This window comes from Salvelinus sp. IW2-2015, linkage group LG25 (genome assembly GCF_002910315.2).
Source record: "Salvelinus sp. IW2-2015 linkage group LG25, ASM291031v2, whole genome shotgun sequence".
NCBI classification, from domain to species: domain Eukaryota; kingdom Metazoa; phylum Chordata; class Actinopteri; order Salmoniformes; family Salmonidae; genus Salvelinus; species Salvelinus sp. IW2-2015.
Window position 1 is genome coordinate 15,931,861 of NC_036865.1, and position 25,409 is coordinate 15,957,269.

The 25,409-nt window shown below is 42.3% G+C and overlaps 1 protein-coding gene across 3 annotated transcripts in view; it reads right to left on the reverse strand.

Annotated features, from left to right (window-relative positions):
- Positions 1-68: 68 nt before the first annotated feature.
- slka (STE20-like kinase a) overlaps positions 69-25,409 on the reverse strand; it is a 34,046-nt gene continuing 8,705 nt past the window's right edge. Inside the window, exons 3-19 of one of the 3 annotated variants that reach the window (XM_023970180.2) lie at positions 25,096-25,144; positions 23,281-23,430; positions 22,454-22,526; positions 18,836-19,030; positions 18,422-18,503; positions 18,069-18,200; positions 16,882-17,955; positions 16,613-16,743; positions 16,066-16,189; positions 15,369-15,548; positions 12,840-12,911; positions 11,182-11,311; positions 8,987-9,111; positions 8,251-8,442; positions 8,049-8,174; positions 4,287-4,400; positions 69-4,007 (exon numbers count right to left, since the gene is read on the reverse strand). In XM_023970180.2, the coding sequence (XP_023825948.1) occupies positions 3,861-4,007; positions 4,287-4,400; positions 8,049-8,174; positions 8,251-8,442; positions 8,987-9,111; positions 11,182-11,311; positions 12,840-12,911; positions 15,369-15,548; positions 16,066-16,189; positions 16,613-16,743; positions 16,882-17,955; positions 18,069-18,200; positions 18,422-18,503; positions 18,836-19,030; positions 22,454-22,526; positions 23,281-23,430; positions 25,096-25,144 (3,096 nt within the window). In that variant the 3' untranslated portion in view covers positions 69-3,860. Of the gene's footprint in view, positions 4,008-4,286; positions 4,401-8,048; positions 8,175-8,250; positions 8,443-8,986; positions 9,112-11,181; positions 11,312-12,839; positions 12,912-13,600; positions 13,694-15,368; positions 15,549-16,065; positions 16,190-16,612; positions 16,744-16,881; positions 17,956-18,068; positions 18,201-18,421; positions 18,504-18,835; positions 19,031-22,453; positions 22,527-23,280; positions 23,431-25,095; positions 25,145-25,409 lie in introns of all 3 variants that reach the window. The other 2 variants (XM_023970179.2, XM_023970181.2) reach the window with 2 other exon arrangements.

A 25,409-nucleotide genomic window follows, 5' to 3' on the forward strand; every position in this document is an offset into this window, starting at 1 on the left:
TTTTGTACCTTGAAGTAAATTCTACAAATAACAATAAATACTATTAGTAAGAACAAACAAAAACACAGTTTAACATAATTATTGTTTTATTTACAGCACAAATGTCCATTAACAAACATCTTAAATACAGTTTACCTGACCTCAAAAATGCATATGTTTATTCAGGATGATAAGATGTCCCACATTATATCTAAATGCAAAAACAATAGGCTCATGACGGGCTATATATTAAATCAACCGCTGTTGATTTTCAATATCCAATTACTTGCAATACTTTTGTGCCTGTAGGTATTTGAAAAAGTAACTGCTTGTAAAACAAAGAAAATAGAAATATGATAATGCCTGAACCATACTGCTTTGCTTTATCTTGGCCAGGTCACAATTGTAAATGAGAACTTGTTCTCAACTTGCCTACTTGGTTAAATAAAGGTGAAAAAATTATATATATATATAATTACAGAGTCCTCTAGTGGTAATAATTACAGAGTCCTCTAGTGGTCAAAATGCTGTATTAGCATGTGCAGCGCCATTGAGGGCTTCCACCATTTTAATGTAGTCAACTGGGTGGCTGAACCMTCCTGGTGACCTTGTTCGAGTCATGTCTAACCCGGGTCATCAGGAGGGATCAGCCAATCGTGAAGAAGAAAATTGACTACTTCAAAATGGAGATTGCCTCAATGGCGCTGCCCATRCTGTCACAGATGCTATAATGGTCCAGATACAAAGATGAAACCCCCATCTAGCTCTATGGCCTGAACCTAATGTGCATTRTGGGTAATATTACCCACAATCCCAATACAAATCCAGAATTCAAGACGTGATGTCATTGTGATAAAATAACAGCATTCACCCTTTGCATGCCATCTATGTTTTATTAGGATGTCATACACAAACCATGACATGCTATAAGAATATGTTTGTTATAGAGCACTTGCCATCATGTCAAGGGGACTCAACACTTGAAGGGGTCAGCAGTACTTTGTCCATATTATAAATACATACAGTACATACATTCTTATTTGAATCAACTAATTAGGACAGTATAATGACTTCCATTTACAGATATCATATTGTCCATCCAAAAACGATGTCCAAAGACTATATTGAGATGTACATTGATACAACATGTATACATATTTAGAAAACTGGTAATCATAAAATAGCAGGGTTGAGGTCAATTCCAGGATTTCAATTCAAATCTCTCTCCCTGTAAAATCCATTTAATTAAATTCAAGTTCCAGATCAATCTTTAATTTCAGAGATAAATCCATTCAACTCAATATTATCGCAACAATTCAACAAATTCCAATTCTAATTCAGTTCCCTCAGGCTTACCATATCACTGTTCAGACAGCCTAGCTATGCTGGAAATATAGAAATACAAGTTGAAATGATTCAAAACAAATCATACAGTCAATGTTTGATACTATGTGCATTAATTTTATTAACTGGGAAATGTACAAATTTAATTCCAAAGATTACATGTTTTTACAATTCCAATTCAAAAAGTCCAAACAGTCTAATTCCATAGCTTGAAGACTTTAAAAAATATTAGAATTTAATTAAATTCTCCACTTCATGAGTGAATTCAAACAATTTATTGGAATTTCAAATTAAATTAGAATTGACCCCAACCCAGTAAAATAGTAAGGACATATTTCAAATTGAAAATAAAAGTATAAATACAGAACAAAATGCAAGGCGCCACTGCTTTGAATGATTCAGTTCATTTAAAAATAAAATAGATTTGGGTAGAGGCGGCAAAAAGTCTTTTGAAAATAGAACTAATCCAAGTAGACCCTCATTTTTTTACTGACTGTAAGACACAGTGAGCTCCAAAAGTATTGGGACAGCGACACATTTTYTGTTGTTTTGGCTCTGTACTCTGTATTTGAAATGATACAACGACTATGAGGTTAAAGTATCATTTAAAATCCAAAGTGCTGGAGTACAGAGCCCAAAATRTTTTGGGGTCACTGTCCCAATACTTTTGGAGCTCACTGTACATACATAACAGTCCATTACTGCATATTCTCAGKTCACATAAAACAGTGCAAAATTATGATCAGCGGCTTACATTCCTTTCAGCGTAATAATATGTATGTCTGCCACATCCAAAATAATGTGTTCAAAGTATATCCAAAAGACAATAAGCTGTGTCGATTTTTAACAGGAAAGGTGACTGACATGACGACAACCCAGAAGTCTAACAAAAACTATCTAGTGATTACAATATGGAGAAAGTGGGAACATTTGTTCTAATATACAGGACAGTYTGATTTGATTGATTCAACAGCACAGTATCTAAAATAAATCACAACTCCATACATAGTACATCACGTGAATGAGCACTTCACGATTTACCAAAAAATTAYATGTATTTGTTAACAGATATCAATGACCTTAGAATTAACTCAAGCACCAGCTTATATGGATCACTGAAAAATAAAGGTTTGATGGTATTTCATGGTTTGTACAAATTTCCAGCCATTTTAGTGCAAAAGGCCTCAGGGGAGCACTTGGGCAGCAGGTAAGAGAGCAAGTCTGGAGAAAAGCAGGATCACTATGTCAATTCATTTAGGCACTGGGTTCTTTATAAACCTGGTACTTGCAATTGGTTTGAAATTTGCCTGAGCTATTTTAAAAGTGGTAAAACATAACCATGCTCAGAAAAGTGCAAATGTCACTTTTGACAACATTTTCCTTGGAGCTGAGAAGGGTGAAATCGTAAGGGGGAAGAAGGGAAAATAAAGGCTTGAAAAGGAAAGTGTTGTGATTGCATCCCTCTATATGACAGCTGACACTGCTGTGTGTGTGTGTGTGTTGTTTGGTGTTGTTGTTGTGTGTGTGTGTGTGTGTGTGTGTGTGTGTGTGTGTGTGTGTGTGTGTGTGTGTGTGTGTGTGTGTGTAGACATAAGTGTTTGCTCTTGCATATGTACACTACTGTTCAAAAAGTTTGGGCGTCACTTAGAAATGTCCATGATTTTGAAAGAAAAGCACATTTTCTGTCCTTTAAAATAACATCAAATTGATCAGAAATACAGTGTAGACATTCTTAATGTTGTAAATGACTATTGTAGCTGGAAACGGCAGATTCTTTATGGAATATCTACATAGGCGTACAGAGGCCCATTATCAGCAACCATCACTCCTGTGTTCCAATGGCAGGTTGTGTCAGCTAATCCAAGTTTATCATTTTTAAAGGCTAATTGATCATTAGAAAACCCTTTTGCAATTATGTTAGCACAGCTGAAAACTGTTGTACTGATTAAAGAAGCAATAAAACTGGCCTTCTTTAGACTAGTTGACCATTTTGAACATGTAATCGAACCCACAAATGCTGATGCTGAAGATACTCAACTAGTCTAAAGGAGGCCAGTTTTATTTCTTCTTTAATCRGTACAACAGTTTTCAGCTGTGCTAACATTATTATCAATTACCCTTTTAAAATGATAAACTTGGATTAGCTAACACAATGTGCCATTGGAACACAGGAGTGATGGTTGCTGAAAATGGGCCTCTGTACGCCTATGTAGATATTCCTTTACAAAACAAATCTGCCGTTTCCAGCTACAACAGTAATTTACAACATTCATGTCTACACTGTATTTCTGATCAATGTGATGTTATTTTAATGGATATTTTTTTGTTGCTTTTCTTTACAAAACAAGGACATTTCTAAGTGACCCCAAACTTTTGAACATTAGTATATGTACATGCTTGTGTGAAGACATCACACTAGCTTARGATCCACAATAGACCAACGCTAGTTTCCAGATAACAACAGGGCTGAGGTCCTCCCCACCACCATGGGGACAGAGTCTATGAGCCCAGCCAGTATGTTCCTGTGCTGAGGAGGGCTATAAACCAGAGTTGTGCACACTAGGGATGGGGTAGAACTTGGACACTCGGCTCTGGGTTGTGGGGTTAAGGCATTCCGACTCCCCGCTCATCTTGAAAAAGACCTCCTGCTCCTGGAGCTTGCGTGTGAATTCCTCCTCCAAGGCCTACATGTGCCAGAAGAGGAAAGACAACAGACTCAAACATCCAAAACAACAGCTTACACTGAGGCTGACCGGCTATGTCCTGATTCTCCACACTGTGCACTTACAAACTCCCAGTCATGGAGTCAAAAGCAATGGATTGGTGTAATCAATGGCTAGAGGAAGTTTCCACCAGTGTTACATCCATGCAAGTGCATTTTGGGAGAATCTCAACGCAGCATGAAACTTTAAAGGATGATAACATAAGAGGGTTGTAAACATGGATAGGTCTTTCTGTTTCACCTTCTTCCTGGGCCGTAGTTTCTCCCTCCACTCCTGCAGCTCCTGGCCGTGCTCTTCATCGAGCTCCTTCAGCTTCTGAGTCTCGTGTTCAATCAGGAGATGGCACTTCTCATTCTGAAACACACAACAGCAGGAACAGGGTGACCTACTGGAGCTACCTACATACATGATGGGGAATGGGGATGCCTAGTCAGTTAAAAAACAATGCATTCAACCAAAATGGGTCTTCCGCATTTAAACCAAACCCTTCTGAATCAGAGAAGTGCGGGGAGCTGCCTTAAACAACGTCCACGTCATCGGCGCCCGGGGAGTAGCAGTTGTTGGGGGTTACCTGCCCTGCTCAAGGGCAGAACAGCAAATTTTTCCACCTTGCTAGCTCATGGATTCGAACCAGCGACCTTTCAGTTACAGACCCAACGCTCTTAACCGCTAGGCTACCTTAAAAGGAATTGACCTATTATATCACAATTCGTGTTTTAAGGAAAGGACAATAGCAAAACATGCCAGAATGTCTATCAGCAGGCCTTCATCATTGGTGGAATTTAGGATTCGCCCCATTCTGAGCTGTGCTGTTCAGCAACCATGGTGCTGAAACCGGCGATCAGCTATCCGTTTTACCTAGCGTTTGACCCATGGGTTTGACCGTGGTAGGTGTCCATGRTGCTAAAACATTGTTTGTGTGTGCGCCAGTGCATGACACTTTGGAGTTACCACAAGCTCCTTTATTTTACAGTGCATTCAGAAAGTATTGAGACCCCTTGACTTTTTCTACATTTTCTTACCTTACAGCTTTATTCTAAAACTGATTMAAGCGTCTTTTGATGCCGCCACCACCRTTCTTCACCGTAGGGATGGTGCCAGGTTTCCTCTAGATGTGGCGCTTKGCATTCAGGCCAAAGAGTTCAATCTTGGTTTCATCAGACCAGAGAATCTTGTTTATCATGGTCTGAGAGTCCTTTAGGTGCATTTTGGCAAACTTCAAGCGGAATGTCATGTGCCTTTTACTGAGGAGTGGCTTCCGTCTGGCCACTCCGCCATAAAGGCCTGATTGGAGGAGTGCTGCAGAGATGGTTGTCCTTCTGGACAAGGTTCTCCCATCGCCACAGAGGAACCCTGACCAAAGCCCTTCTCCCCCGATTTCTCTCAGTTTGGTCGGGAGGATCATCAATGGAAACAAGATGCACCTGAGCTCAATTTTGAGTCTCATTGCAAAGGGCCTGAATACCTAYGTAAATAAGGTATCCGTTTTTTTTATTTGTAATAAATTTGCTAAAATTTATAAAACATATTTTCACTTTGTCATGATGGGGTATTGTGTGTAGATTGATGAGGAAAATGTTTTATTTAATACATTTTAGAACAAGGCTGTATCGTATTTTTGGGGGGAAAAGTTTCCGAAAGCACCGTACCCCGGTCATTTCCCATACAGTTACAACACATCACCAAAAATCCAGATTAGATGGGAATGGAAATTCGTACTAATGCTGTGAGCTGTGTTAGTGTCATAATATATATTTTCACCAATTTCTCTTCTGACTGAATAGTCCRTGATACAAGAGCTGAGGCAACAGAGTGGATGGGCAAAGGTTGGTTTGATGCAGCCATTTGATGTATGCTCATGATGACAACCTCTCCCTCAACGTGATCAAGACAAAGGAGATGATTGTGGACTACAGGAAAAAGAGGACCGAGCACGCCCCTTTCTCATTGACGGGGATGCAGTGGAGCAGGTTGAGAGCTTGAAGTTCCTTCGTGTCCACATCACCAACGAACTAACATGGTCCAAGCACACCAAGACGGTCGTAAAGAGGGCACGGCAAAACCTATTCCCCCTCAGGAGACTGAAAAGATTTGGCATGGGTACTCAGATCCTCAAAAGGTTCTACAGTTGCAYCATCGAGAGCATTCTGACTGGTTGCATCACTGCCTGGTACGGCAATTGCTCGGCCTCCGACCRCAAGGCACTACAGAGGGTAGTGCGAATGGCCCAGCACATCACTGGGGCMAAGCTTCCTGCCATCCAGGACCTCTATATCAGGCGGTGTCAGAGGAAGCCCAGAGGAAGCACACACATTTCTTATAAAAACAAGAAGTGAAGCAGTCAGTCTTTCCTCAAATCAGCCAAGAGAGACTGGCATGCATAGTATTAATATCAGCCCTCTGATTACAATGAAGCGCAAGACGTGCCRCTCTGTTCTGGGCCAGCTGCAGCTTAACTAGGTCTTTYGTTGCATGCCTTGACCATATGACTGGACAATAATCAAGATAAGATAAAACTAGAGCCTGCAGGACTTGCTTTGTGGAGTGTGGTGTCAAAAAGGCAGAACATCTCTTTATTACGGACAGAACTCTCCCCATCTTTACAACCATTGAATCTATATGTTTTGACCATGACAGTTTACAATCTAAAGGAACACCAAGTAATTTAGTCTCCTCAACTTGTTCAACAGCCACACCATTCATTACCAGATTCAGTTGAGTTCTAGAACTTAGGGGATTTGTACCGGTCCTAGTGGCTGGAGATTTTAATGCAGGGAAACTTAAATCCATTTTTCCAAATTTCCACCAGCATGTTAAATGTGCAACCAGAGGGAAAAAAACTCTAGACCACCTTTACTCCACACACAGAGACGCGTACAAAGCTCTCCCTCGCCCTCCATTTGGCAAATCTGACCATAATTCTATCCTCCTGATTCCTGCTTACAAGCAAAAATTAAAGCAGGAAGCACCAGTGACTTGGTCAATAAAAAAAATATATAGTCAGATGAAGCAGATGCTAAGCTAAATGAGTGTTTTGCTAGCACAGACTGGAATATGTTCCGGGATTCTTCCGATGGCATTGAGGAGTACCCCACATCAGTCACTGGCTTCATCAATAAGTGCATCGATGACGTCGTCCCCACAGTGACTGTACGTACATACCCCAACCAGAAGGCATGGATTACAGGCAACATCCGCACTGAGCTAAAGGGTAGAGCTGCCTCTTTCAAGGAGCTGGAAATTCCGCTATSCCCTCCGACGAACCACACCGGGTAMGATGCTCGTCGGATGTGGCAGGGCTTGCAAACTATTACAGACTACAAAGGGAAGCACAGCCGAGAGCTGCCCAGTGACACAAGCCTACCAGACGAGCTAAATGACTTCTATGCTCGCTTCGTGGCAAGTATACATAGCTGTGACAATAACAGAAGAAAATTATCTAGGGAGGTAATGCCGTCTGCATCTGATTGTGAGGTATTATAGGTCGAGTGAACAAATGGACATGAGTTCCTGCACGTTACCACAATCACACCATGAGTAGTTAATCATGAAACATACACCTCCGCCTTTTTTCTTCCCGGAGAGTTCTTTATTCCTATCCGCAAAATGTATTGAAAACCCAGCTGGCTGTATGGATGGGGACAGTACATCCGGAGAGAGCCATGATTCCATGAAACAGAGTATGTCTCTCTGGAAGGAGACCCTTGCCCTGAGCTCGTMAACTTTATTGTCCAGGGACAGAACATTAGCGAGTAATATACTCGGAAGCGGTGGAAGGTGTGTACGCCTCCTGAGTTGGACTAAAAGTCCCCTCCGAATACCTCTTCGCCGGCRGCATCTTGGATTAGCCTCTGGGATAAGTTCAATCGYCTTGGAAGGTATGAACAAAGGATCCAATTCAGGAAAGTCGTGATACCTGGTCGAAATTCTGTTGAGTTTCCGTTTCACTGTATGTAATAATGCAAAGAACATTCTGGGCTAGGGGTAAGTGTGTGTGTGTACCTGAAGCTGCTGCAGCTCTCTGATGTTGGAGTCACACTGCAGCTGCAGGTCTCTCATCTGGTTYTCATGTTTCTGATGTTGATGGAGTCTCTCGTTCTTCTGCCTCTTCTCCTCCTGGGCTGCAAACTGGAACAAAAACACACACCTCAAATTATTCTGTTGAAAAAAAATCATAACTGTGTGTGTACACACTATAAAATACCTGTTTGATCTTCTCCCTTTCCTGCTCTGGGGTGCCAGGTGCAGAGGTGATGCGGAGGCTCTTCTTGAACATGGCCATGCGTGTCTTGGCATCACCCCGCTGGATCTTCGGCAGACGACCTCTCTCCTGGGCCTGTCTGTTCTTCATCTCCTCAATCAGACGCTGGTTGTAGCGCTGCATCTGCTCCATTTCCTACACGACACATTTCAATTATTAACCTTTATTTAACTAGGGAAGTCAGTTAAGAACAAATTCTTATATGCAATGGCGGCCTRCCAAAAGGCAAAAAGCCTCCTGCGAGGATAAAAAATAAATCAATTGGACAAAATACACATCACGACAAGAGACACCACAACACTACATAAAGAGAGACCTAAGACAACACCACAGCATGGCAGCAACACCACATGACAACATGGCAGCAGCATAACATGGTAGCAGCACAAAACATGGTACAAACATTATTGGGCACAGACAACAGCAAGAGAGACAACAATACATCACGCAAAGCAGCCACACATGTCAGTAAGAGTGTCCATTCAATACTTTATCTGGATCCACAATAAAATGCATTAAAATGAGAGCTCTAACCTTTGAGCACACTTTCAAATCACCCATTAATGTCCAAATGTAATGCACCTCACAGTCTACCCTCAGTCCAKATTACCTGATGTAGATAATACCAATACTGGATTATACTTCACCAGAGCTGTTCAGTAGGTCCCAGAGCCCTTACCTTCTCRTGTCTCTTGAGCAGCTGGTGTCTCTGCATGAAGTACTGGTCTTTGAGCTGCTGCTTGAGCAGCTGGTGCTTCTCCTGCAGGTGGCGCTCTTCCAGCTCCCACATGGCTGCCTCTCGAGCTGAGGGAGGAGACCAGAGACACGTCAGGCGGGATGGTAACGCAACACACACACAAGCAGCATTTCCGGTAAAGAGCACCATCTGGCAAGACAGGCTGGTCACAAATAAGTCATTCAGGAAATTGCATCACTGTGGTGGGAAGTTTTAACACTCCACTGAGAACTTCACCATTTACAATAGTATTATTTCACTATCAAATCCTTCATATAACAGAAGGCCTTCACCCATTGAGGTAGCCAAGGTGAAGTCATGTTAAATGATTGAGATCTCTCTCTTAGGCAGTCTCTTTACGGTAGTCTATGGTAAGTATATGTCTTTTTTCACAAAGGTGTTGTATGTGGCTAAGTTTGCTGTGTTCATAAGACTCTGTGGTACTGTAAATCTTTCCCTCACCTCTCATGAGCTGTTGTATCTGGTTAAGTTTGAAAAGCGCATTCGGAAAGTATTCATTCCCCATTCCCTTTTACATTTTGGATAAAATAATAATAATAATAATAATAAAAATAAATCTACCATAACGACAACGTGAAAACTGGGTTTAGAATTTTTTGCTAATTTAAAAAAAGAAAAAACAGAAAACCCTTTACATAACTATTCAGACCCTTTGCTATAAGACTCGAAACTGAGCTAAGGTGTATCCTGTTTTCATTGATCATCCTTGGGATGATTGSAGTCCACCTGTGGTAAATTCAATTGATTGGACATGATTTGGAAAGGCACACACCTGTCTATATAAGGTCCCACAATTAACAGTGTCAGAGCAAAAACCAAGCCATGAGGTCGAAGGAATTGTCCGTAGAGCTCCGAGACAGGATAGTGTTGAGGCACAGATCTGGGGAAGGGTACCAAAACATTTCGGCAGCATTGAAARACCCAAGAACACAGTGGCCWCCATCATTCTTAAATGGAAGAAGTTTGGAACCACCAAGGCTCTTCCTAGAGCTGGCCACCCGGCCAAACTGAGCAATCGGGTGAGAAGGGCCTTGGTCGGGGAGGTGACCAAGAACCCGATGGTCACTCTGACAGAGCTCCAGAGTTCCTCTGTGGAGATGGGAGAACCTTGTCCAGAAGGACAACCATCTCTGCAACACTCCACCAAATCAGGCCTTTATGGTAGACTGGCCAGATGAAAGACACTCCTCAGTAAAAAGCACACGACAGACCGCTTGGAGTTTGCCAAAAGGCCCCTAAAGGACTCTCAAGACCATGAGAGACAAGATTCTYTGGTCAGATGAAACCAAGATTGAGCTCTTTGACCTGAATGCCAAGTGTCATGTCTGGAGGAAACCTGGCACCATCCCTACGATGAAGCATGGTGGTGGAAGCGTCATGCTGTGGGGATGTTTTTCAGCAGCAGGGACTGTCAGGATCGAGAGAAAGATGAACAGAGCAAATTAGAGAGATCCTTAATGAAAACCTGCTCCAGAGCGCTCAGGATCTCAGACTGGGGCAAAGGTTCACCTTCCAACAGGACAACGACCCTAAGCACACAGCCAAGACAACGTAGAAGTGGCTTTGGGGACAAGTCTCTGATTGTCCTTGAGTGGCCCAGCCAGAGCCCGGACTTGAACCCGATCGAACACCTYTTGAGAGACTGGAAAATAGCTGGGTAGCGACGCTCCCCATCCAACCTGACAGAGCTTGAGAGGATCTGCAGAGAACAATGGGAGAAACTCCCCAAATACAGGTGTGCCAAGCTTGTAGCGTCATACCAAAAAAGACTTGAGGTTGTAATTTCTGCCAAAGGTGCTTCAACAAAAGTACTGAGTCTGAATCCTTCTGTATATGCAAGTTTTTTTGTTTTGCAAAAATTTAAAAAAATCTGTTTTTGCTTTGTCATTATGGGATAGTGTGTAGATTGATGAGGAAAAAAACAATTTAATCCATTTTAAAATAAGGCTGTAACGTAACATGTGGATGTGGAAAAATGAAAGAAGTCTGAATACTTTCCGAATGCACTGTATTATAGCTCTCTATGGTACTGTAAATCTCTCTCTCACGAGCTGTTGTATGTGGTTAAGTTTGCTGTATTATAGCTGTCTATGGTACTGTAAATCTCTCTCTCTCACCTCTCATAAGCTGTTGTTTGTGGTTGAGGCAGTCTCTCTCGATGGTGGCGATCTCATGTTTGTGCTGTTGGATGATCTTCTTCAGGGCTCCATCCAACTCCTGCTGCTGCTTCTGCAGAAACTCCTGCTCCTGAGGATGGAGAGAAGGGATAGAGAGGGTATGGGGGACAGCAAGGGAGTGAGCAGGGATAAGGGGAGTAAGTGGGGCAAGGTAAAGGTATCAGAGGGTGATAAGAGGACAATACGTGGGTATATGGTGGTTCATTGACAGAAGATGGAGGGATGAGACATGGGCATGGGGAGGAGGGATGCAGGAGATGGTGGGGTAAAAACAGACAAATGGTGGGAGTGAGGTATAGAAATTTGGGATGGGGATGGAACATTTAGAAAGGACAGGGGGTTAAGAGTTGACGACAGAGAGGGGAGAGAGAAGGAAAGAGGCAAACATGAGTGATTTTGTTTATTGTGCATCACACACCAGGGACAGCCAGGACAATGCAGACTACATGAAGGAACTTTCATAAATACCATGCCAACCACTACTAGAGATCACCACAGTACAGTACTACACTCCAAAGAAGAAGCACATCATTGACTGCAGTCAGTGGGGCAAAGAGACAGTCAGAAGTCATGGGAATGATCCAACATTTGAGGAATGGATGGATGAAAGAGAGAAAAACATTTAACAACCCAGTCGAGATCCACAGTTTCCATGTATGACGACATCCAAATTGACATTCACAGAAAGAGTAAATTATACATAACATCATTATGGTAAAATAATATATCTGGTTATTGTTGCTAAGGGGTATGTTTACATGATTATTAAACATGAAACCAAAGTTACTGTCCTGGTCATTGTCTGAAGCCATCACAGAGGAAAAGCTTTCCAGTAGAAAATGAAGTTCAAAGATTCACTGGATATAATAGTAATATCTCATTTCAGTTTGTGACAAAACAAGCAAGTATAGTGTAGAGAATCATTGTACCATCTAAACCGCAGTGAAGTATATTTTCCATAACCAAAAATATTGGATTTTGAGCTGCTTGAAGCTGGTGTACAAAACCGAAAGTAAGACGCAAAAACTCAACTTAAGAACCGGAAGCACAGAAATAACGCACATAGAACCGATCTACCGCTTCTTAGACAAGCTTTCAATGAGAATGACAGATCTGTAACTGACATTTCCATGTGAATTTGGTCAGGTCGCCCAGAGTTACATACTGCCGATTTACCAATTATTAATTCTCTGATATTTCTCATCAGGCTACACTACTATAACATTTACAATATTATACATATTAATTTATTAGATTTTAATCCAAGAGCGTTAGCATAACCTAGAGTTACCATACAATAYTCTCCATTGGATCACAACACAAAAAAAGGTTCAGCTCTGTTGCAGTCTCCCAAACAGAGTGTGATGTCACAGGTGGGGGCGTAACATACAGGACACATCTAGAGTAACAGTGCGTGGCAGAAGAGATATCAAACAGAAGGAGAAGTACCAGTGTAGCAACACAGTGACAACACTGCAATACATCGACACCACAATGCTCGCATGTGCAGTCTCAATCTCAATCAGGTTTACACTTTGACGAAGACATACACATGTGAGCAGGAGGCCGGTAGAGACGGAGAGGGGGTGACAACTTACATCCTGCATCTGAGCGTTGAAGAGAGCACATGAGGACAACTGAAAAGACTGTATCATAATCTGGGCCACACCCTGTGGAGGAGAGCACACAGCGCACTCATCCAGATCAGGGAGAGAGCATACGCACAACACAGCAGGCTGAGGAAAACACACACACAAAGACACACAAAGACCGACAGACACAGGCTGAGAAACACGCCCGCACACAAAGACAGACACTCGCCTCGACACAGGCTGAGAAACACAAAGACAATCCAGTCAACACACAAAGTCACAGGAACAACCACACGCACACACCAGACACACTCTCCCGGAGTTTCTAAACCTTTTTCTGTTTTAGGGGTAGACTAAAGCAGGATTGAGGCGCATGGCACAGTAGGAGGACGAAGGTAATTAAATTCGGGTTATTCATATGCATAAAGAATACAGGATGGGTTAGTGTAGTTGTTGTCCTATTCATGCGTGGTCAGATTAGTAGTTTCTACTGCATAAGCAACTCAGTCACACTTCTATTCCAGCGATCAATACAACACTGTGTTCAACTCCCATGCTACCTTTCTGATTGGCTCCTTCTTTGATGGTCAGGTAAAGAACTGAACTAACCAACTCCTGAAAACAATCATTTTAAAAATAGAGGGAAAAAGAAGAACAAGGGGGATGAGATCTTGTCCTCAACAACGCTCAGAGACATTTGAAGAGGGGTGTGTTTGTGGGGCAAGATTTGAGAAACTGTGTTTGTGAGTGAGCAAGTGAACATTTACCTTTGCAGTCTGAATGAGAGATAGATCTTCCTTTAAGAGTTTCATGAGCTCTCTCCTCATGAATTTGGGTGACTGTTCAACTTCCTGTTTCACCTATAGTGTGGGAAAACTGGGATTTGTAGTTTCCTGGACAGCTATGTACGGCAGCCATAATAACTTGGGAAAAGTCATGCAAGGACCTGATGAATTACTTTAGATATCCACAAACCCTGGTTTGATTGATAGTGTCTCCATGCTAGATCTCCAAGGGGTCGGTGTTCGATTTAATGAGGAAATGTTTTGCTTTGTTTGATTAGTAGAGTATCCAAAACCTTTAGCGCAAAGACATGTTTCCAGTGTTTGAGTGATTAGAGTTGATTAGTTTCTGTTGACAGATTTGACTTGATACCTGTATGATTAAATCAGCTTGCAGTGTTAAATAGAGCTTGTCTGGAATAATTCCCTAGTGTTACCTTCCCACCATGCAAGTCCTTTAGAGAGATTGAATCTTAAGTACAGAATGCTTCCACAGTGATCTCAAAAGAAGGTGCACACTACTAATCCAGTCTGTAATATATTTTTAGTTTTGACCACAGACAGCGAAGGCAGTTTTGTTGAGACATGGCACCGAAATAATTTCCAGAGGTTTCTCCTGACCACAGTTATTTTTTTGTCAAGACATTCTCTTGGGACAGCTTGGTATTTGAATGTGCATCAATCTTGGGATCACTGGTCAGTAAAGAAAACCCCCAATAGGAAAAGGCCTAAACTGCTACAATACTTCACAAGGCCATTGAAGTGTTTCATCAAAGATGTAATCCTATGAGCCTTGAACAAAATTAGTTCCCCAAAATCTGCAATCCCATCACCAATCCCATCACCAATCCCATCACTCACACACACTCACACAAGCGACATGGTTACTTACACATAAATACAGTACAGTAAAATACATTTATGGACTAATATAACTTATAATACAATATAAATAGCCATATAATACAATATGAAATGTAACAATATATAAAACAACTATGCCAGAAAGAAATATGGATTCTAAAGATTCATTCCAGGAGCCAGTGCAGATCCTGTATAGGTTCAAAGTAGTTGCTATGTTCAGTTGAGCAGCGAGAACGGTCAGTCTAATCAGGTGTGTAGGATTGCCATGCATGTATGAAATAACCACCATCACAGAGTTAGACAGGCTTGGCTATGAGAGGTGCCTGAGAACACTTCACCAACATGGCAGAACACTTAAAGGTACCCAGATAGCTAATGGAGCTATAAGAGCAGCATAAATTAGAGACACAGTAAAGCTAAGCTACATTGCCTGTACTCTAGACAGAACAAAGAATGCATCATTTATAGAACTTGGAAAAAGAAGCCACATCATTTTCAGATCTATGGCATGAMATTTTAAAAAGCACATTGTATGCATGACTAGTACCAAGAAATAAGGCAACACCACTGTCCTTTTGGATAGAGCGTTGCATGCCAAAGTTGTTGAGCAGAGAATCACCCTGTTGCATCCCCAAAAATCATGAAAAAGGCATGATACGGGCTTATTACGGCTATAGACTATAATAAACAGTTTATAAACCACTTATAAACCCTTTATAAATTATACCCAAATGTAAGGAAGGTATCAACAGCAAAGCAAATGCGAGTTTATTTAGATATCAGCACACCAGCTCTGGTAAGTAAGCCCCAGTCCCCAACAGTCTCATGCACTTTCCATTCATGACAAGAGTTTGATGCATTGCACATGCGCAGACCCACGGCCCCTTACCTCCTTCTTGCGGTTCTTGTGCATGTTCTGGAACTTGGAGAGCTCCTTGTCCTGCTCGGCCTTGATGCGTTTTGCCTCGTCCCTCAGCCGGTTGGTATGGTCCTGCTCCAGCCGCTCGATGGTCTGCTTCTGTTTCTTCTCCAGATTCTCCATATCCTGGTCGTACTGACGCTTCTTACCCTGAATGAACACACATGGGATTAGTAAGATCAGGCCTTCACAAAGACAAATGCCTATCCTTAGTGGAATGGCAAATGCTTCTTTTGATTATACTTATTATGGATCCCATAAGGCAGCAGCTACTCTTCCTGGGGTCCAGCAAAATGAAGGCACTTATACAATTTTTAAAACATTACAATACATTCACAACAKATTCCGAGAAGCAAGTTTTCTTATTGTATTGCTTTTACCAGAAAAACCCTTTCACATTAGTGAAAGGACTCGGAGGGATGTATATTATTAAAGTATTCGAACATGTCCCAAAGGAATAACAGTTACTCATTCTGTTATTCATTTCTATCTAAATATGTGGGCAGGATAAAAACCAAATAGATTTCTGTACAGCACTTTGAGATATCAGCTGATGTAAGAAGGGCTATATAAATACATTTGATATGAATCATCTGGTTTCCAAGGGGACATCCTTAGACAACAACAACGGCATACACAGATAGATGCACCAGAATGGGTGACTTACAGTCATCTCCTGCTCAAAGCGGCGGTAGATCTGTTCTCTCTGCTGCTGCAGCTTGTCGCTGAGCGCCTGCTGGGCTCTATGCTCCTCCTTCTGCAGCAGACGCAGCTCTCTCAGCTCCTGGCGCCTGACAGCACACAACAACAACACTTCACATTTGGACTCAACAGATTTCCACCTTCAACAAATGAATAATAACGTATTATATTTCACTCCCTGGAGGGGCACGGAATCTGTCAATAGGTGAGTAAGGTGACCGATTAATTTCCTGATTTGACTCGAAATGGAGTCAAAATGGAATGAACACAGCTCTCAACTCAAGACACCAACAGAGGAACAACAGACGACATTTGAGATGGAGTATTTTTTCCACTGCTTTTTAAAACATACAGAGGCCAAAATAGACCATAAAAGTCTACCCATCATCATTGTTCATCAATCTTGGAGTTGTAAAAGCCAGGGAACTGAGCAATGAATGACAACTATTTATGGCAGGGCTCCAAAATGGGTCACATGCCATATTTAGTCACGGCAGAGAGGAGAGACCTACCTCAGGAATCTCATCTCCTCGTTCTTGGTGTCGTTATCGGTGACTATCTTTGACGTGGTCACACTGACCTCCACTCCGTCTACCATGAACTTACGGGTCTTCTTCAGAGTCTTCTTCTGYCGTCTCGTGTCCTGTGGAGAAAAGGAGTTTGTTTTACGTAATGTCTGAATTGAAGTGCATATGTTGGCCCCTTAAATAGGATGTTCACTTGAATGACACTGTGTACATCCTGTATATGGGACACATTTGTCATCATTGGTCCTTGTTACCTGTAAGGACACAGATCCCGCCTCAGCCTTTTTGGACAGGAAACTGGAGATGGACAGGTTGAGGTCCATGCTGTTGCTATCGGCTGCAGAGCTGCTCCCAGAGTCAGAATCCTTTTCCACATCCGGCTTCAACTTAACAGGAGTGCTTTCCTGGTCGGTCTTTGACTCCGAAACAGCATCCTGGGATGGAGCTTCCTCAGCTGGTGGCTTCTCCTCCCTCTCGTCTGTTGTCCCCTCCTCAAGAATCACCACCGGTATTACATTATTGTCTCTTTGGGCTTCTGTGTCTGCAGAGACCTCTGTGGAGCCCTCAGCTGTGTCTACCTCTGCGTCTGTGTTGATGTCCGATTCTGTGTTGTCTGCGTCTGTGTCTTCATTCAAGTCGGTGTCTGTGTTTATGTCTGTGACCCCATCAGCCTCTGGTTTAACCTCCTCTGTCATCTCCTCAATGAGCGTCTCCTTCTCAGTCTCCTCTGGTTTAGCATTGACCTCTGTCGATACGGCGCCAGGCTCCTCTAAAGCACTCCTAGGCTGGTCCCCTGGATCTGTGAATTTGGTGGGAGGCTGGAGAATCACCTCTGGCTCCTCTTTGATTGGTTCCTTCTCCACCTCCTCCTCTGTCTTCTTCTCCTCTACTTCTACTCTTTCCTTCATGAATACTTGTGGAGGTCCATCCTCTACTTTCTCCTCTTCCCCTGTCTCCTCACTCACAATCACACTCTCCTGCGTGTCTGATGGTGCTTCTGGCACAATGGTGATCTGACGGTCAGGAATGTCTTCAGGCTTTCCAGCAGGGCTTTCCTCTGGTTTGGGCTCCATGGGCTTCACCTGTCCATTGACTAAGTCCTCATTACTGGCATCAGACACCTCGTTCAGTTTCTCACCCTCTGCCCTGTCGCCCACGCTGGTCCCAAGGCCCTCGTCAGACAGCTTATCACTGGCCTTGTCCTCTGCAGTCTCAGGCTCTGTCTTCTCTGTGACTGAGTCCAGTGTAGAGGTGGTCTCGGAGAGCTTCTCATCCTCAGAGCTGGCCATGCTGGTGTCTGATGGCGCTCGCTTATGTCCGGGCACCACCTTCACAGAAACAACACATGGTCAATCAACGCTGTGAGACTTTTTGACCTTTTATGACTTTGTATGACACTATTCCATAACAGATGATGAAAACTTGGCGCTATACTACATACCAGAGTTGCATCCGTCTCTTCTTCTTCATCTTCCTCTTTGCCTTCTTCTATCTCCTCTAAGACATCAGCATTGGCCTCAGCAATCAGTTCTCTCAGCGGTTTGTTGTCAACTACACTGCTAACAAAGGGATGCTGTATGGAGTGGTGGGGAAAAACTATACAATCAATACAAGGTAGTAAATTATCCCACAATATGTAGTCAATACAGGAGCATACGTGTGACATCAACACATAATTTAAATTAGGTGTTAGGGTGGGGTATTCCAGATGTTTGTTCTTCGCATGTAGAGGGAAAGAAGGCTTGGAAACAATTTTTTTCATATGCAGGTTATCGGACATGCCGAGTCGTTCACCTGCAAGAGCTGGGCTGTGCACCACCTACGGTCCACATTCTTATCCAGTGCCTTCCTCAGAAAGTCATTGAACTCTGGTGACCTGCCAAACAGAGGGGGAAACATATTTAAGACTACTTTTTATTTTACTAGGCAAGTCAGTGAAGAACAAATTCTTATTTTCAATGACRGCCTAGGAACAGTGGGTTAACTGCCTTGTTYAGGGGCAGAACAACAGATTTTTTTACCTTGTCAGCTCGGGGATTCGATCTTGCAACCTTTCGGTTCCWAGTCCAACGCTCTAACCACTATGCTACCTGCCGCCCCATACAATTCACTATCTTTCATCACCTGGTCTACGGTCTGTTTTTACGACACTAGTCCTGACTCATTCCATCACCGCTCCCACTCTATAAAATTRTTCTACACTCTCACCAGCGTGAAGGCTGCATGAGTGTGGGCGGATCGGCCTTGGCTATTCTCAGCAGGACTCTCATGGGGTTCATCTCGTGGTTAGGAGGTTCTATCTGTGCCAGCTCAATCAGGGTGACCCCCAGGGACCAGATGTCAGCCTTGTAGTCGTACGGACGGTCCTTAGACGTCTCACACATCACCACCTCTGGAGCCATCCTGGAGAACCAGAGGAAAGAGAGGTTGTTTTAGTATGTGTACGTGTGTGTCAGGGTTTAAGTTAGCCGGTAATAGGCGGCTTTTGGACAGTATTTTTTTTTTTTAAAGAGGATGAGTTTTTTTTCTTCTTACTGGCTCCGGCCAGTTGTCCGGGAAAAGAAGAAACTAATTCCCAGTTGCGAAATCATACTTTTTTAGCCTATTCATTGATGGAAATACCAGTCGATGTAAATACAGTGCCTTTGGAAAGTATTCAGACCCCTTAACTTTTACACATTTTGTTAGGCCCTCCTGATCAATTACATACAATAAATACCCCATAATGACAAAGGAAAAACTGAATTTTAGAAATGTTTGCAAAAAAAAGAAGAAGAAAAAAAAAGAAGGAATATCACATTTACATAACTATTCAGACTCTTTTCAGTCTTGTGAAGCACCTTTGGCAGCGATTACAGCCTCGATTCTTCTTGGGTATGACGCTACAAGCTTGGCACACCTGTATTTGGGGAGTTTCTCCCAATTTTCTYTGCAGATCCTCTCAAGCTCTGTCAGGTTGGATGGGGAATGTCATTGCACAGCTATTTTCAGGTCTCTCCAGAGATGTTCGATYGGGTTCAAGTCCGGGCTCTGGYTGGGCCACTCAAGGACATTCAGAGACTTGTTCCGAAGCCACTTCTGCATTGTCTTGGCTGTGTGCTTAGGGTCACTGTCCTGTTGGAAGGTGAACCTTTGCCCCAGTCAGAGGTCATGAGCGCTCTGGAGCAGGTTTTCATCAAGGATCTCTCTGTACTTTGCTCCGTTCATCTTTGMCTCGATCCTGACTAGTCTCCCAGTCCCTGCCGCGSTGAAAAWCATCCCCACAGCATGATGCTGCCACCCCTATGCTTCACCGTAGGAATTGTGCCAGGTTTCCTCCAGAAGTGATGCTTGGCATTCAGGCCAAATAGTTAATCTATCATCTGAACAGAGAATCTTGTTGCCCTGTATTTTAATTACTTGTTACTTATWTTTCTTATTCTTACCAGTATTTTTTAAAACTGCATTGCTGGTTAGGGGYTCGTTAGTAAGCATTTCACTGTAAGGTCTACACCTGTTGTATWCGGCGCATGTGAATAATACAATTTGATTTGATTTGTTTCTCAGAGTCAGAGTCCTTTATGTGCCTTTTGGCAAACTCCAAGTGGGCTGTCATGTGCCTTTTACCCAAGGAGTGGCTTCCATCTGGCCACTCTACCATAAAGGCCTGATTGGTGGAGGTCTGCAGAGATGGTTGTCCTTCTGGAAGGATAGAGGAACTCTAGAGCTATGTCAGAGTGACCATCGGGTTCTTGGTCACCTTCCTGACCAAGGACTTTCTCCCCCGATTGCTCAGTTTGGCCGGGCGGCCAGCTCTAGAAAGAGTCTTGGTGATTCCAAACTTCTTCGATTTAAGAATGATGGAGGCCACTGTCTTCTTAGGGACCTTCAATGCTGCAGAAATGTTTTGATACCCTTCCCCAGATCTGTGCCTCTACACAATACTGTCTCGGAGCTCAACGGACAATTCCTTCGACTTCATGGCTTGGTTTTTGCTCTGACATGCACTGTCAACTGTGGGACCTTAACTGTGGCACACAGGTGTGTGCCTTTCCAAATCATGTCCAATCAATTGAATTTACCACAGGTGAACTCCAATCAAGTTGTAGAAACATCTCAAGGATGATCAATGGAAACAGGATGCACCTGAGCTCAATTTCGAGTCTCATAGCAAAGGGTCTGAATAGTTATGTAAATAAGGTAAACATTTTTTTTTTTAATAATAATAATAATAATATATAAATGAGCAAAAAAGTTTAAAAAACAGTTTTCGATTTGTCATTACATTTTTGTGTAGATTCTTGAGGATAAAAAATATATATATTTTAAAATAAGGCTGTACATTTGACCGGTCATGCTTATTGGTCTATAGGTTAATTTGCATAATTTAGCAAAATTAGCTCGTGTACAGTATATTCGTTATGCATCTTATTTACTAYGCGTACTGCATACAGATACAGAGCCTTTGAGTGGAAAATCTGTAAGACCATGCGAGAGCTGCTGCTACTACAGCAGCTCAAACAGCAAATGCATAGGCAACGGAAGGCAGGCTCCATCAGCGTGTCACACCCCACTTTGCAATGAGCTGGAGGCAGTATGCATTTTAAAAACATATACTTAATTGTTTGAAACCTGAATGTTTTACTACACATTATGAGGCATGTCTTACCTTGATTCAAAGTAACCTAGCCAAAATCAGACCATATCCGTGGAGGCAATTMTTTTATATAAACTTTCTTTCATTATCCAGTAGCCAAACGCAAAATCCTACTCATACAGTATTAACAACCCATGCTAGTTGTTGCTTATTAGATCTCCYCTCTCTAAATTTTGAATGGATATTTTCCATCTCTGTCACATGACGCCGCTYGCATGTGCAGTGCACTTTCCCAATAACTGCATTATGGAATGAACATTCACCCGTAGCCTACTGACTTGTGCACATTGCTAAGCTTATAATGTGAAGAAATAATAGTTAATCACCATTTTAAGCTGAATGTTCTGATCTGTGGCATCAGACTCATTGCTTTTGAACGTTATGTTACATTTTTTTTATGTAGCTTAGGTCTACTGGTTGTTGTCACACGACTGTCCCAGGGTCTGTTTGGAAYAGGCCATTTCTTTCTCGACAACCTGACCAATAGATTCGGTAAACTTTCCTACAATGGGGGATAGTAGATTGACATAGGCTAGTGATTTTGCTGTTTGTTACTCATCTTGTTGGCTAATGTAAATGTGGACAGTTATTCTAACACCTTCAAAGTGCGCATCAGAATGATGTAAAGACCGCATATCGTTGCATTCTCGACTTGCATGTTCTGTTAATATAAATGACCATAATCTAAATGTGATTTCTGTCATCCTGAGCACCGTGGGTGGACACCCTAATCAGGTTACGCACCCAATGCATACATGTCCGGTAAATGAATCAAATGTCCAGTAAATTAAAATGCTGATGGTCAAATGTCCGGCACCACATTTTCCTAACGGAAACCCTCTGTGTGTGTGTGTGTGTGTGTGTGTTGTGAGTGAGTGCCCACATGTACCATTATTTGTGTGTGTGTGTGTGTGTAGGTGAAAGCTGGTGTGCATTTGTGTACACTGGGTGTGTGTTCTGGTGTTAGTTTCAAATAATGTACTATTTGGAACATGAGTCAGTGCTTTGGACATTCTGAAAGAGCTTTTTCATTCACCCCTACAGTAATATACTGATAATTAGCTTGACATCATCGCTGCAAAACAAATGGTTGCCCCGTGGCAATGAAACACCCATCATACAAGTTTTGTTCAGTTAAAATCAGAAGCTCTAAAAATGGATACGTAAAGAATCAGAACAGCATGACTCACCAATATGGAGTGCCAATGAAAGAATCTCTTCTCTGCAGCGTCATGGTATTCTTAGCAGACACGCCAAAGTCAGCTGAAAACAGACATTGATTCAGAATTTAGTAGTTGGGCAGTTGGGTGGAGATGGAGAATGACAGAGACTTAATGCATTTCATTGTTTTTATAAGAAAAGGTTAATATAGGTTAATATACATCCACATTATATGAATAATAAAGTATTACGTCTACTGTCATTGCTACACTACCTTGTGATTATTTCAGAATGTTACTGTGCGTCTCAACGCAGTCTTCGGGTACATCTGAGAGGTAAAATTAAGCGTTGTGTAGCTAGCGACTGCCTGCTAATTAAGGCTACGCCTAGCCCCATCACGACCCTCTGTATGCCTACATCATATGAATCATCATGGAAACTGTAGCTATGGATGCTATCACTTAACTCAACTGCAATCATTTACATATCCAAGGCTTCATTTGCATACATTTGCAGCCTGCATGTTGCCAATAATGATGATGAATCGCCCACATTACAAGTGGTGCATTAGGTTACTATATTCATGAAACCTGTATTTTTAACAATACATATCAGGCCAGTGTCCAGTCCACTACATTCTCTCCTGGGCTGGATGCAAAGGCACTCAAAKGGGTAGTAATACTACACTTTCGTAAGCCTAAAGCCTGTTAGGAGTGTCACATTTGAACAATATCTTTTCAGGATACCAGTTAAACCTATTCTCAAGTCAACAGAGGACAGCCTACTACTCATGAAATACAGTAGGAGATATTCTTAGACAAAGAGCCAATAGAAGTCCAGCGAGGCAAGGCCTTACCCAATTTGATGTCTCCCTCCTGTGAGAAAAGGATGTTCCCAGCCTTCAGGTCTCTGTGGATGACCTTGATCTCATGAAGGTAGGCCAGGGCCTCCAACGTCTGCCTACACACCACCCGGATCTGGGGCTCTGTCAGAGGCCTCTCAAGCTCTGCAGAGGCAAAGACGGAAGCATCCACATGAATTTAGTGTACCACAAATCTCTATCCACTGGAACTTTGTGTCGTATGTTKACATTTCATGAAGGTTTTACCAATGCTTTATGTACTGTATCCTTCATAGTACATGGTGAACACACTCTAAACATAACAATTTGGAGACATGTGGCTGTAACCCTTAGCAACTGCAAAAGAACACTGTTCCATGCCCTTCTTCCCACAGCCAGCAGTCATGACTGGACCAACAGCATGGTAGAGTGAGTCACACCCCTGGACCACTCCTGATCCAACAGAAGAGGTTCAACCATGACATCTCCTCTCTGTTTAAAGAGTGACTGTTTTTAAAAAGCAACGAATCCCTTTGAAAAACAGCCTGTGGCATCGATATGAGTCAGAAACAGTTATTCCAGTGTCAAAATTGACTACAAMGTGTAAATAGGATAATTTAGGTGATAAAGTCAGTCTAATCTAAAACGGAGTTTGGACCATCCGTGCGTCACAACGGGTAAATGATTTGATGATGTCCATTTGCCCACTAACATGGGGTGAAGAGCCGCGGTGATTGCGCTCTATCCAATAGCATAGACGATGAGACATACCTGCCCAGCAGCCCGGCATTATCTACATGTCGCACATTTTTTACTTGCGAAATCCTGCAACAAACACCTTAAGATGTCAAATTGCGCAACTCAAACATTCTCAGCAAAAACATAAAAATTWATTACAGATGTCTTGTTTTATCTTAGATTCMTTGTTGGGATTTTGAAGAAGTGAAATAGGCTTTCATGTCTACCATGTCTCACGGGGGATAAACATCATCAACCAAACACGGAATCGGTCAGGAAACACACCTACAAACTGAAACCATGTGTTTGATGTATTTGATCCACTTATTCAGCTCCAGTCATTAGAACGAGACCGTTCTCCCCAATTAAGGTGCCACCAACCTCCTGTGACTTACATRCTTAGAGTGAAGAATGGTAGCAGCCTATGTCAACTCATTACACAAAACAGGCTATTTGTGCTATCATTATCAGCCTGTGTGAATTGTGATCTACTCGCTATAAACTGTGGTACAATAGAATGACATGGTGCTGTTACATAATGGAGGACAACTCAAAGCCTCAGATTAATTTAATATCTTACATATCAGTGTAAAGACTGACACCCAGTCACATCTGCAGGCTTACTTTTGTAGCCTCGTGATTAAGAGCATTGGGCCAGTAACCAAAAGGCCGCTGGTTTGAATCCTTGAGCCGACTAGGTCAAAAATCTGTCAATGTGCCCTTGAGCAAGGCACTTAAAGCTGATTGTAAGTCGCTCTGKACTTAGCGTCTGCTAAATGACTAAAATATAAAATCAGCAAGTCCCAATACAACTCTAAACCAATGGTGGGAGGTTCCTTAAAAATTCCAAATAACACAAAGGAAAGTACTGAGGCATTAAAACTGGACTAACCACTCCTAGAAATGGGAACTATGATAATTATACACTTTCACCACTCCCAACTGAGTGGAGGGAACATATTCTACACTGGCTGAAATGTATTGAAATAGAAAAAAACATTTGTGATGATCTGACTTTCTTTGAGGACAGAGTGACATTTTCCATGTATTCCTTTTTTCACTTTGTATATCTTTTTGAAAATCCATACTCACCCAACATGACTGCATCGACAGCACCTCCAGCACAGAACTCAATCAGAATCTGAGGAGAGAGAAATTACATACACAGTTACTATACACTGTACCAATGTGTCCCCCCAATGTAATGTGCGTTTCAGGGTAACACTCAAYGCTGGAGACATCAACGTTTTAATGGAGGGAGACTTGAGGTCAAATTCTTTGGAGCTGGATGAAAACAGCGCTTCGCAAAGGGCGTTTGCGAGACACTTTGATTCAAGCTACTCTGTTGCATGCACAAACGTGTCATTTAATTTAATAAGATGAGTGTGTTTCACAGTGGATATATT